A 12,312-nucleotide genomic window follows, 5' to 3' on the forward strand; every position below is an offset into this window, starting at 1 on the left:
CTTTCTCTTCAGTTTTCCAACCAGAGTGTATTATCATTCAAATTGCCATCAATGTGACGTGAAGTAACTACCAGAAGTTTAAACTAAATGGGATATTTTTTACTCTTAAGGTGTTTAGCAGCAATTTTGAATTTCGTCTAGAAAAGAATAAAAGCTTGGAAATTAATAAATTACTTTAAATTCCACTTGCTAGCAGTATGGACAAATTCCAGTGTACACAGTTAGTGATGATAGAGCTATGGGATATCGGCTGCATGTAAGCCATTGTTAGTCACCCAGTCATTGTCAAGGTTAAAAGCTTTCAACAGTCATTGATCCCACTATTGTCTTGCTTAGACCATTCCACACATTTATGATGTGGTTTCTTTTTCTTGTTATGGCATGCTTGCAGAACAGCTTCATTGAATGACTTCTGGTACTTGACAACAGGGTAGGCTCAAATATGTCCTTGTCATCAGACCGGAGCAGCTTGTATATCATAATCATATCTCCTATTTGTTGATGGTATGTTAGCGTTTGTAGCTTAAGGCTCTGCAGTGAACATGCATATTCTTTATCTTTGAGGCCCTTTATTTATATGGTGCCATCTGGTCTGTTTTAGTAATTGGCATGGCAACACACATTCCAAACTCCAATCTTGGTCTCACCAAGCTTTTGTAGAGTATAGTAACTATTACTGGGAATATACTGGTGATTGTGCTCTTGATAATACCAAGAGTTTGGTTATCCCATTCTACTGCAGCTTAAGTGTGGCAGCTGAATTTCAGGTCTTCATCTACAACAACCCCCAAATCTCTTTCTGAGATACTCTTGGAGATTGGTTGTCTCATACCAGCATCTGATGACATTGAGTATTACCATTGTGGGTTATTGCTTCCAAAATGGAGAACCTTGTACTTCTCAATATTAAACTAGAACTTCCATACATTGACCCATTTGCAAAAGCTCTCCAGATCTGAATTTATTGAGGCCACATCCTACTCTGTGTCAACAGGGCCAATAAGTTTTGAGTCATCAGCATACCTGTAAAATAACATAAATGTTATTCTGTTTTGCTGGATTCATTGAATAGTGGCTGGTCTGTATTGTTACAGGGGTCGCCTGGTTGTGCTGGGATTCCTGGTAACAAGGCTCTAGATAAACCTACTAAAGAAGCCATGTTTGATGGTGAGGTTTTAATACCAGACACACCAAATGAAATAAATCAAATTGTTAACATAATACGAAGTACTACTAGGAATGATCAACTATTGCTCTTTAATGCAACAGCAAGAAGATTAAGCAATCCCAGCTTTACCCAACCAAATCTAGGAATTTACCATCACCTTAACCAACAAAGTGAAAGAGCCAATTTTTGCATAAGGTCAGGACATTGGGCACAGGAAGTTACATGGGACTTTTTATAGTGAAAATCCTGATTGTGGAATAAATGAAACATTGGAAAATATTTGTTCAATAGTCTATATGAAAATTATAGAAAAAAGATTCAGTTTTTTTTGCATCAAATGGTTTACCAATGTAGATTAATTATGCTACAAAGAATAGTGAATATTCATAGACAGTAATTGGACTTCCATTAGAAATTTTGTGCAGGATTAGTAAACTTGGAAATATGTAATGTTGTATAGGACATAGTGTTGATGTTTAATTTACTGCTGTAAAATTTATGACCTTTTATTTGAAAAGTGCTAGAAACCCAGGTCACCTAGAATAGAAAGATGAGTTAGAATGTTACATCCTTCCTCCTTTCCAAACTAGATGACTGGTACAAAACTTTCATAAAATTTGACATTTACATTAAACTAACTAAACAAGGGTTCTTCCATATGACACTACACTTAAAAGTTCACTAGTTATTCACAACTTAATTGTCACTTACTACAAATAGTTTATGGAAATTCTCACATGTCAAGTCTCAGTATCGGCTTCACAAGCCGGCCACTACGGGTTATGTATGGGGAGTTTTGGGGTTCTTCTTGGGCTGGGCGACTGGTGCTTGGTGCTGGAGGGAGTGTGCAGAGCGCTGAGCTACATTCGAAATTTATAGGTTGGGAAAGGGTCTCTATCGGTGTTACAGGTGGGACGGGGGCTATTGATGATGGGCTTATAGGTGCTGGTGAAGTTTCGGCTTCAGGGCTGTCCTCCTCATGTTCAGCAAGGTCTGGTGATTGAGGTTGCTGGTTCAGTGTTTTTATGTGTCACCTGTTGCGTCGGTAAATTCCTCCATCGGTTGTTTCAATTATGTACGATCTTGGGTTTACATCTACTCTTTTAACGATTCCGGCTTGCCAAAGTTTCCTACGAATTTGAGCTCGGACCGGTTGACCGATTCGCAAAGGTTTTAGTTCCTTTGACTGTCTTTTATGATATTTGCTTTGGCGTGACTGTTGTTTTATCCGATTCTGTCGAAATCGTTTATGGTGAATGGTTTTTGGTGTGAGAATTTGTTTAGTGCAGGGAAAGACTGACCTTAGGTTTCTGCTCATCAACAGTTGTGATGGGGATTCTAGACCATCAAATGGGGTGTTTCTGTACTCCAGCAATGCTAAGTTAAAGTCATGTCCTGCAATATCTGTTTTGATAAGTATATCTTTGGCTGTTTGCACTGTTCTTTCTGCTGGTCCGTTTAACTGAGGGAAGTTTTGGGATGATGTGGTTTGAGAGATTTCCCAATTATCAATGAACTTCTGGAATAGTGTGGATGTGAACTGGGGGCCGTTGTCGGTTATGAGGGTACGAGGGATTCCGTAGCGTGCGAAATGCTTCTTAAGACAGGATATTATGTGATGTGCATTTGCATTTTCCCCAAATTTGTCGACTTCAAAAAAGCGACTGTAATAGTCAACAGTAATGATGTAGTATTTTCCGTTCTTGTAGAATAGATCGCACCCGACCTTCTCCCATGGTAGATGAGGTATGCTGTGAGGCATTAGGGGCTCTTTTTGGTTGGAATTTTGGCTAATGGAGCATGGCAGTGTTTGATGAATTCTTCAACATCTTTCGTCATTCCAGGCCAAAAAACGATTACGCGGGCTCGTTGCTTGGTTTTTTCGATACCCAAATGTGACGAATGGATGCAGCTAAGAATGTCTTTCTGCAAATTTCTTGGAATGACCAAGCGATCTCCTTTCATTATGATCTCGTCTACAACTGTTAGTTCATGCCTGATGTTCCAGAATGGGGTGAGCATCGGAGGGAGGTTTCTTCTGCAGGATGGCCAACCTTTTTGGATTGCTTGTGCGAGCTCAGCTAACTGGGGGTCGGATTTTGTCTCCTGTTTCAGTCTCTCGAGTCTGGCGTTGCTGATTGGTAGAAGAGACATGACCAAGGGAATGTATGATTCTATTTCTTTTTCCATTTTCTTATCTTCTTCGGGAAGGTTTAGCCGCGACAGCGCATCAGCAACGGGAATTTCCTTGCCGGGGCGAAATGCTATTATGAGATCGTATGGTTGAATCCTTAAAAGCATCCTCTGCAGTCTTGGTGATGACTTTAATATTGGGCAATTTAGGACTACTTGCAGGGGTTTGTGGTCAGAGACGACCGTGAATTTTTGGCCGTAGAGATACTGGTGGAAATGTATTCAACCGAAAAGGATAGCATAAAGTTCCTTCTCTATTTGCGAGTAGTTCTGCTCGGTGGAGTTTAGTGAGCGTGATGCAAAAGAGATTGGCTTTCCATTTTGGCTGAGGGTGGCACCGAGGCCAAATTTTGAGGCGTCGACTTGTAGCTCAACATTGCCTGCAGTTGGATCAAAGAATGCTAATGAGCTGCAAATGGATTCTTTGATATTAGTGAATGATGTATCATGCTGTTGTTCCCACTTAAATTGTCGCTGTTTTACTAGGTCACGGAGTGGCTGATTTATTGATGATAGATTGGGGATATACCTTGCAAGGTAATTCATCATTCTTAATATTGTCTGGAGTTCATCTTAATATTGTCTGTATTAGGGGTTCGCATTTCACGCAGCGCTCGAACCTTTTGTGGATCTGGGTGGATTCCATTTTCAGATATCACTCGCCCGAAATACGGTATGCTATTGCACTTGAATACGCATTTTTGGAGGTTTAGTTTGACTCCTTTTGCACTGGCCCTTATGAGAGCACTGCGGACGTTCGCATCATGTTCCTCAATGGTTTTTCCTGAGATGATAATGTCGTCAACAATAACAGAGAAGCCTTGGATGCCTTCAAATGCTTCTTCCATGCAGCATTGGAATTCGTCCTGAGCTGAAATCAGTCCAAACTGCATTCTTTTGAACTTATAAGGGCCGTAGGGTGTGTTGAAGGGTGTCAGCTGAGATGATTCTTCGTCTAGGACCAGGGACCAATAACCATGACGAGCGTCTAATTTTGTGAAGAACTTTGCCCCAGCATGTCTAAGTATTTCTTCATCAAATGTTGGCATGGGATGATGTGGTCTTTTGATAGCCTTGTTCAGGTCATGTGGGTCAATGCAAACTCGGAGGCTTTTCAATTACAACCACGGCATTTACCCAATCTGTGGGCTGGAGTACCTTTTCGATTACTCCAAGCTCTTCCATCCTATTGATTTCCTTTTTGAATTTATCTTAGAGGGAAATGGGGATGCGTCTAGCTGGTACAGCTTTGGGTTCAGCTCCTTCTTTAAGTGTGATGTGGCATTCTTCTGCGAGCTGACCGACACCGTGGAATATGTCTTGGAATTCTTCTGTGAACGGGTCTGGTTTCAGGACTTTTGAATTTTCTCCTGTCAGGATCAGCCTGATGAGTTTAAGCTTGCGACTGGATTCAAAGCCAAGGATTGGTATGGGGGCATCTCTTACTATGAAGAAGGGCTGTATTTCGCTGCATCCGTTAGTGTATGCGCATTTAAGGTTACATAAACCAAGTGTGGGGATTTTCTGACCTCCAAAACTGGTAAGTATTTGTAGGGTCTTGTTAATTCTTGGTCTTGGTCTGAGAGTATTGAAAAACTTTTCAGGTATGATATTAGCTTGAGCACCAGTATCTATTTTGAACATGATATTGATTTGTTTGTTGATCAAGAGCTTTACATATGCCTGATCATCACTTTTATCCTTGTTTATAATATCAATAAATAGCTCATCACTACTGTCATTCCTGTGATTGTGATTTTGCTGTTGATGGTTTATAAAGTTTACTGATTTTTTAGTGCTTTTGCAAACCTTTGCAAAATGATTTGGTTTGTCGCAGTTGCTGCATATTTTTCCTTTAGCTGGGCATTTGTGGGAGGTTGAATAATCTCCACCACAGTAATAGCATTGTCTACTTGATGTGGAATAGTTTATTTTCTTCGATTTTTTAACAAAGTCGATCTTCTGCTTCATGTATGTTTCTTGATATGGTTGGCTTCCACTTGGATCGGATTGTGACATTGTTTTAAGCTGCACCCGGGTTTCTACATGCGTTCGAGCAATGGTAACTGCTTGTGACAAGGTAAGGTTGGACCCTACTTGGAGGAGCTTCTCTCTAACCTTTGCTGATGAAATTCCACATATGAATCTGTCCCTAATCATTTCCTCCGTAATAGCTGTCGTCGTATATGCACATTCACGAGCCAGAATCTTCAAATTGGTTATGTATTGCTCAACTGATTCGTTATCTCGCTGGTCACGTTTATGAAAAAGGTACCTTGAGAAGACAGTGCTGCTTTTTGGGTTAAAGTATTCGGTGAATTTTTTTATATATTATTGAATTTTATCTTGCTCTTCTGTTGTGAATGTAAAAGTACTGAAGATGTCTCTTCCTTTATCTCCAAGCTAAATTAGTAAGAAGGCACACTGGACTTTTTCAGTTTTTTCACTCAGGGGGCCTTCAAACATCAGAGTTGCATGGTTTTTGAATCTTGTCCATGCTTCTTTAAGATTGTCACTTTTCCAGTCCATCGTTGGGTAAGGAACACTGATTTCCATTCTTCTTTACGAGGCTTCTGACACCATGTAAAATTTATGACCTTTTATATGAAAAGTGCTAGAAACCCAGGTCACCTAGAATAGAAAGATGAGTTAGGATGTTACACTGCAGTCAGGACTTTACTGCAAATTGATGAAAGGGAATTAACTGCACTGGAAATTTGGTGAAAAAGGTCCTTGAAGACAAGAGATGACCTCAAGTCAATTCAAATCAATAAATATCTAGTATATTAGTATTATTTGTGTCAGGAGGAATGGTATGAGTATCAAAAAGAGAGGAAGTATAGGTACTCTAAATTTCGATGATATGTATTATTAGTGTTTCATTCTATAGTGAAATTATAGAATTGGCATAAAGAGAAATAGTGGGTGGATTGACAAAGTAGTGGCTCGAGTGTAGAGTGGGTTTAGTTTCGTAAATAAATGGAAAAGTAAATTGTATAGTTATCTCTGCAGAATAGGGCTAAAGTAAGTAAGAAGAGCTTTATTAGCACTGACTGGCCTGTAGACCTTAAATTCCCGGGAATCGGCACCCCAAGTACTTGCACTTCCCACAAACTGATGAATTTTGTGTTTTTCGAACGTCTCTTAGATCTATATTTTAAAACAAAGTACTAAATAGATACCAAAAAGACAAACAAAATCATATCAGTAGAAGGGGTCACAAGAACTTCAGGGTCAAAAAGCAACCTAAATCAATAGCAACAACTGTTTGATGTTTTCCAGAGAAGTTGCCTACAAATTGGTACCCAACTGACTTACCATATTTCTAACAGTAGGATCTATTAAAAGTAGTGTTCAGTCCTGCTTTCTAGGACTATAACGTGAGAAAGATTGAGATGCCTTGGGCGTGTTCTGGGGATGAGGGATGAAAGATTCCAAAAATTATTCTTTTGTCCAATCGTTTAGAACTAAACAAAAAGTAGGCCATCCTTAATTGGGGTGGGAGGATTTTGAAAAGAAAGATTTAAGGGAAATGGCATCTTCCTGGGAGGGTGTAAAGAGGGAGGCATTATATAGATTGGGAAGGAGGTGGAGCATGCGTACCTGTGTGGGCCTCATGCAGCTTGGTGTTGCAGTGAGTTGTCAGTTGTAGTAGTAGTTTTGTAATTCTACAAATTTAGGGAGAAATCATGAGTTAGTTTATTTGAATTGAATGTTGTATAAACTGTAAAGAACTAAAAAATGTTGTTTCTTTTTTGAAATTAATCTTCATGGTTAGAGATTTCATTTTAGCAAGTTAACAGAAATTGCAACAAGTTGGGTTAGCTGATATCTGAGAAATATGTATTAGGTTTTGGGAGGTGAGGTAGTCTGCTCTTTCAGTGGTAATCTGCCAGGTTGAACATTCTGCTATGGCGAATTAATGAGAATTTTTTGCAAGTTTGAAGAGTTAATATCTGAGGAGAAAATTAAGTACCTTTGAAGATTATTGACAAAGAAGGTTGGTGGTTCATATTTCCATGCCGAGTGCCAATTTGGTTTGGGGAGGGGGATGGGCATTGTGTCCCAAAAAATTCCATTATTTTTATAGCTGAAACCCTTCATATTTCTTTGCAAAGTATAAATTATGTTTGAATGGGGGGGAGGGGTCTTGTCTCCCAAAATATTTCCCATATATACATTGGTATTTTGTGGAATCTCATATTAGTAATTTTCATTGATTGGATGAACATTTAATTAAATATCTCTTGTTTTCATAATTTCAAGTTGGTGGGAGTGTCAAAGAAGGGGTATTGAGGGAAGAGGGCACTGAGGATGCCTTTTGGCTCTGTTGGGCTTACATGTAGATTTGTTGGTCCAAAGTCTAAATAGAATTGTGTGGTTTGCAACAGTTTTTGTTGTAGGAAATTTAGTGAAATTTTAAGGTAGTTTTGCAAAGATAGTGTATCTGTTCACTACTAAAGGTCCATATTAAAATTGAATTGAAAAAGACAAATTTCAGTATTATTAACTGAGAATTTAACTCTCTTCCTATTTTTATTGATGTAATCATTAATTTCAGAGTATGTACCATGCAAAGTTTCAAATATGGGTAGGGAGATTGCAGCAAGTTTTTCCAGTGACACACAGGTACAAGTGCAGTGCTACTAAAGCAATTCTGTCTGATCCAGCAATCCTAACTCTAGATGTGGCATACATTACTGATTCTCGTAATACACATAAAATTGATAAATTGATTCAATCAAGAAAAGGTAAAGGAGACATTCATCTTGTTCAAAAGCTTTGGAAGGAATACAATGAAGAGACTATCGAAAAGATGAAAAGTAAGAAATATGAGAAGTTTATGCTTGAAGCATGTAAAATACCTAATCAAGCTCATTCTGTTCTTGATAGTTATGGGATAGAACCAAAGATAGTTAAGTTTATCAATGATAAAAGAAAATTCGATTTCCAACCGCGTGATTTTGCTGACTTGTGTCAAAAGTGTGATTTGCTTAAAACAGAGTTCTTGGGCTTTTTAGCTGGTCATAAAAGTTATATTATCAAAGATAGTTTGGCTGAGCTGGAACAAGCTTTAATTCAAAGAACCTGTGATGAACTTTTGAAAAAAGGTTTTTCATTGATATCTGTTCCAGACTTTCTTCCATATCATGTGATTGAAGGCTGTGGAATGGATATTAAGGCTGAAAGAGGTCAGGTAAGGTTTTTTTCAGCCAGATAAGCCAATGTTGTCTCTATTTGATCATCTCCTACTGTCATTTAGAGGGAGAGGGGGCAAACTCCTTCCCCTAATGAATAGAAAACCTGAATTTTGTTAGGTAAAATTGTATTTTTTCAGTAATGTCAGCCAATCTTTTGATCCTACATAACTAAAAGAGGGATCAACTGATTTTTCTAGGTGTTTTTGGTCATGTGTTGTTATTGGCTTGGTTATGATAGTGTAAGTTATGTCTGAAAAAGTTCGTAAGTTTAAAAAATTAAAGCTAATACAAGTTAAGTTCATTGAGAACATATGATAAACATCTATAACATGGTTTTTTGATATGCTAAATCTAATGGTATGATTGTGGCTGAAGTGGTACTCACATTTCTAACAAAAAATACAATATTGGAAATACAATCAATTTTTGAGCAAAAACTACATCTTCCTACACAAGATGATGAATGTCATCATAATCATAGTTTACAACCATAAATGACGTTAGAGTTAAACTATATGATGATGTTTCTTGCAATTGGGATTTGTTCTTTACTATATTTCTAGGATACAGCTACAGCTGCAACCATGATCTAGCTAAGAACAAGCCAAAGGGTTTTCCATCTTAGTGATATCCAATTCAGAAAGAAGCTTTGTTGATAAGAGTTAAGTCAAAAAGTGATTAAAAGCACTGAAATCAACACATTTTGTTAATTGTTTATGGCTATATCCTGGCATAGGCTGAAGGTAGAGGGCTGAAAAAATTACAAGGCCAGTTATTATTACTTTTAGAAAGATTAAAAATAAAAAAATCAAATATCGTGGTTGCACTGGTAGGTGCAATCTAGTAAAAGACAAACGTGTCCCATATTAACAAAAAAAAAGTTTCAACCCCCTAATAGTGGTGTCAAATTGAAACACAAAGTATTAGGAACCGCCTGGGCCGAAAACCCTTTAAACAAACTTACGGCTCCTATGCTTTAACAACAAGAAAATCCATTGAATTGATAATTAAGGAAAGTGGCTGCAACCAGGAAATTCTACATTGAAAACCAGAGGCGCCATTTGGAGGGGTCAGGGGTGGGCAAATGCCCACCCCTGATTTTCCAGGGGGCCAAGCTTCCACTACAAAGGGCCCTTTTCCGGCCATAATTATCCATTATGTCCAACATAATCCATTATGTTCAAATGATTTGAACTAACTGCACGCCTATTAGCCAAAGAGCGTAATTACCTGACGACCCTTGGGGTAATTACGCTATTTGCTATTAATAATTGTAAACTTTGAAAGTAGGTTAGATTCATAATAAAAGTCTCAAGTTCTGTCAAATGCCCCATGCCCACCCCAAGATTTGGCCCAAATGGCGCCTCTGTTGAAAACATCTTTTTTCTTTTTGTTCTTCTGTGGTCAGTTGGGTACTGGAACATCACAGAGAGCTGTGATTAGCTCTCTGTGTCCGCCCTTGGGGTAATTACGCTATTTGCTATTAATCATTGTAAACTTTGAAAGTAGGTTAGATTCGTAATAAAAGTCTCAAGTTCTGTCAAATGCCCCATGCCCACCCCAAGATTTGGCCCAAATGGCGCCTCTGTTGAAAACATATTTTTTCTTTTTGTTCTTCTGTGGCCAGTTGGGTACTGGAACATCACAGAGAGCTGTTTAAGGGCTCATTTTAAAGGAACTTGCTATATCTTCGTGGTTTTGTAAGTAATAAAAACAATATTTAAAATGAAATGAAATTGTTACAAAAAACTGCATTTTTATATACAAGATGATGAATGAATGACGTCATAACTGTAGGTTATAACGTTATAACCATAAATAACGTTACAAGTAAACCTAAATTATGATTACAATGACTCCAGCACTGTCAGTAATTAATTCTGAAGCAATAACACATCCCTATCTTATCAAGAATCATATTCATATTCTTTAGGAATTTGTCTCTAAATCTTCTACATCATATCCTACCGCTTAACCACAGTTTAACACATTTTCAAGATGTTTTATCCCTCTCTTTTTAATACTTTCGTTATCAGTAATTTAGACCTTGTTTCTGCCTGTAAAATCCCTCAAAATGATGTCAGATCAGAATGGAGACAGCGCCATTGGAATCCCCATGGTTGAAAGGCCCGTTCAGAACAAATATAGTCCATCATCTTTAGCAACAGGGAAAATCACTTTTTTACATAAAAAGAAGTGATTTTTCGTTATTTCTTTTTCCCAGGGGTGATCACACTGAACCAAAGGTCTTAAGGTCTTGGGAGACAGTTGTTTCAAATGATTTTCAGTAAAATCACAACTTTTTTCTCTGAATTTTGCCTGTTAAAAATAATCTTATTTAGAACATCTCATATTTACAAAAGAAGTTCCTGGAAATTAAATACAGCTTTTGGAATAGTCATAAATGCTCTTGTAATTACTTATCAGTTTTAACCCTATAATGTTCAATAGATATTGATTTTTCAACCTGAATTGATTGTTTGAGTAAACCATTCTTCTGATAAACTAATCGAGAAAAGAAGTTTTATCTGATGGAAGTAGAAAGCGAAGTTAAAGCTTAAAACCAGCAAAAGTTATTGCTTCACAGTGTCTTCAATATATATCTGAGAAAGTAGTTCAAATTGACCTGTGATGCTGTGATGCTTGCCTTGTTTGTGTAATTCTTTTAAAACCAGCGCTTTATTGAGAAGACAATACCAACGCAACAAAACATGGTTGGGAATAAGAACATCCTTAGATAACGCAAGTAAAAAATTAAGCTAATAGCTTTTGATAGGCAATATTGGAGTTATGAAAGAAGAGCAGGGAGGTTTTAGAAAAGGTTATAGTACTACGGATAGAGTGTTTATTTTAAGTGGATTAATTGAAAAGTATGGATCAGGAAAAAATAAGTTATATGTTGCATTTTTGGACTTAAAAAAAGCGTTTGATAATATCAATAGATTTCTGCTTAAAAAAAGCCTACATGAAGTGGCTACCTTCTTGTTTCATTCGTTTGGTTGTAAATATGTATTTTGAAACTAGTGCAATAATAAGAGTACGTGGGTCGGTTATTTTGAGGCCTTTTAAAGTTAAGAAAGGAGTAAAGCAGGGAAGCGCCTTGTCACCTCGACTTTTTGGTCTTTTTATTAATGATATTGTTGAATTTTTAGCAAAAAAATGGGCTCCAACAGTGAGATTGGGTAATATAAACTTCTCAGTGTTGTTGTTTGCGTATGACATTGCTCTAGTGGCGAATTCGGCAAATTTACAGAAGCTCCTGGATTTAACAGATGATTATCTAAAGATGAAGTGCCTGCAGGTAAAATGTTCAGAAATCAAAAGTGATTATATTTAACAAGAAGAATGATAAATGTGAAAGTAAATTTTGGTTTAACGGGGAGGAGATACAAGTTGTGGATAAAATTAAGTATCTTGGATATATTTTTCAAAGTAATAGAAGATGGAATTCTCATATAAAGGAAACGTTAAACCAGGGAAGAGCAGCAATGTTGACAATTATCAGGAATAATATAATGGGTATAAAAAATTTGTTGTTACATAAAAGGGTCTTTTTATCGAGAATAATGCCCATTCTACATTACAGAGCAGAGATTTGGGGGTATGAGAGAGCGGCTCAGATAGAGAGTATTCAATTAGGGTTTTTTAAGAGATTGTTTGGGCTGCATAGAACAACTCGTTCAACAAGTCGTTCAGTTACCAAGTGATGACCTCTGTCCACCTGATATGTCAGATAAATCTAATGAACCG

General features: G+C 37.4%; 2 protein-coding genes across 2 annotated transcripts in view; both read left to right on the forward strand.

The window, feature by feature from the left end:
• Positions 1-12,312, forward strand: part of LOC136030999 (serine--tRNA ligase, mitochondrial-like) — a 48,683-nt gene that overhangs the window by 18,892 nt on the left and 17,479 nt on the right. The window contains exon 2 of the mRNA XM_065710160.1: positions 7,923-8,558. Coding sequence (XP_065566232.1) covers positions 7,926-8,558 — 633 coding nt within the window. The 5' untranslated portion in view covers positions 7,923-7,925. The remainder of the gene's footprint in view (positions 1-7,922; positions 8,559-12,312) is intronic.
• The window catches only part of LOC136031000 (arginase-1-like), a 188,227-nt gene that overhangs the window by 7,178 nt on the left and 168,737 nt on the right, over positions 1-12,312 (forward strand). The window lies entirely within an intron of this gene.

Source organism: Artemia franciscana, chromosome 9, assembly GCF_032884065.1.
Source record: "Artemia franciscana chromosome 9, ASM3288406v1, whole genome shotgun sequence".
In the NCBI taxonomy this organism is placed as follows: Eukaryota; Metazoa; Arthropoda; class Branchiopoda; order Anostraca; family Artemiidae; genus Artemia; species Artemia franciscana.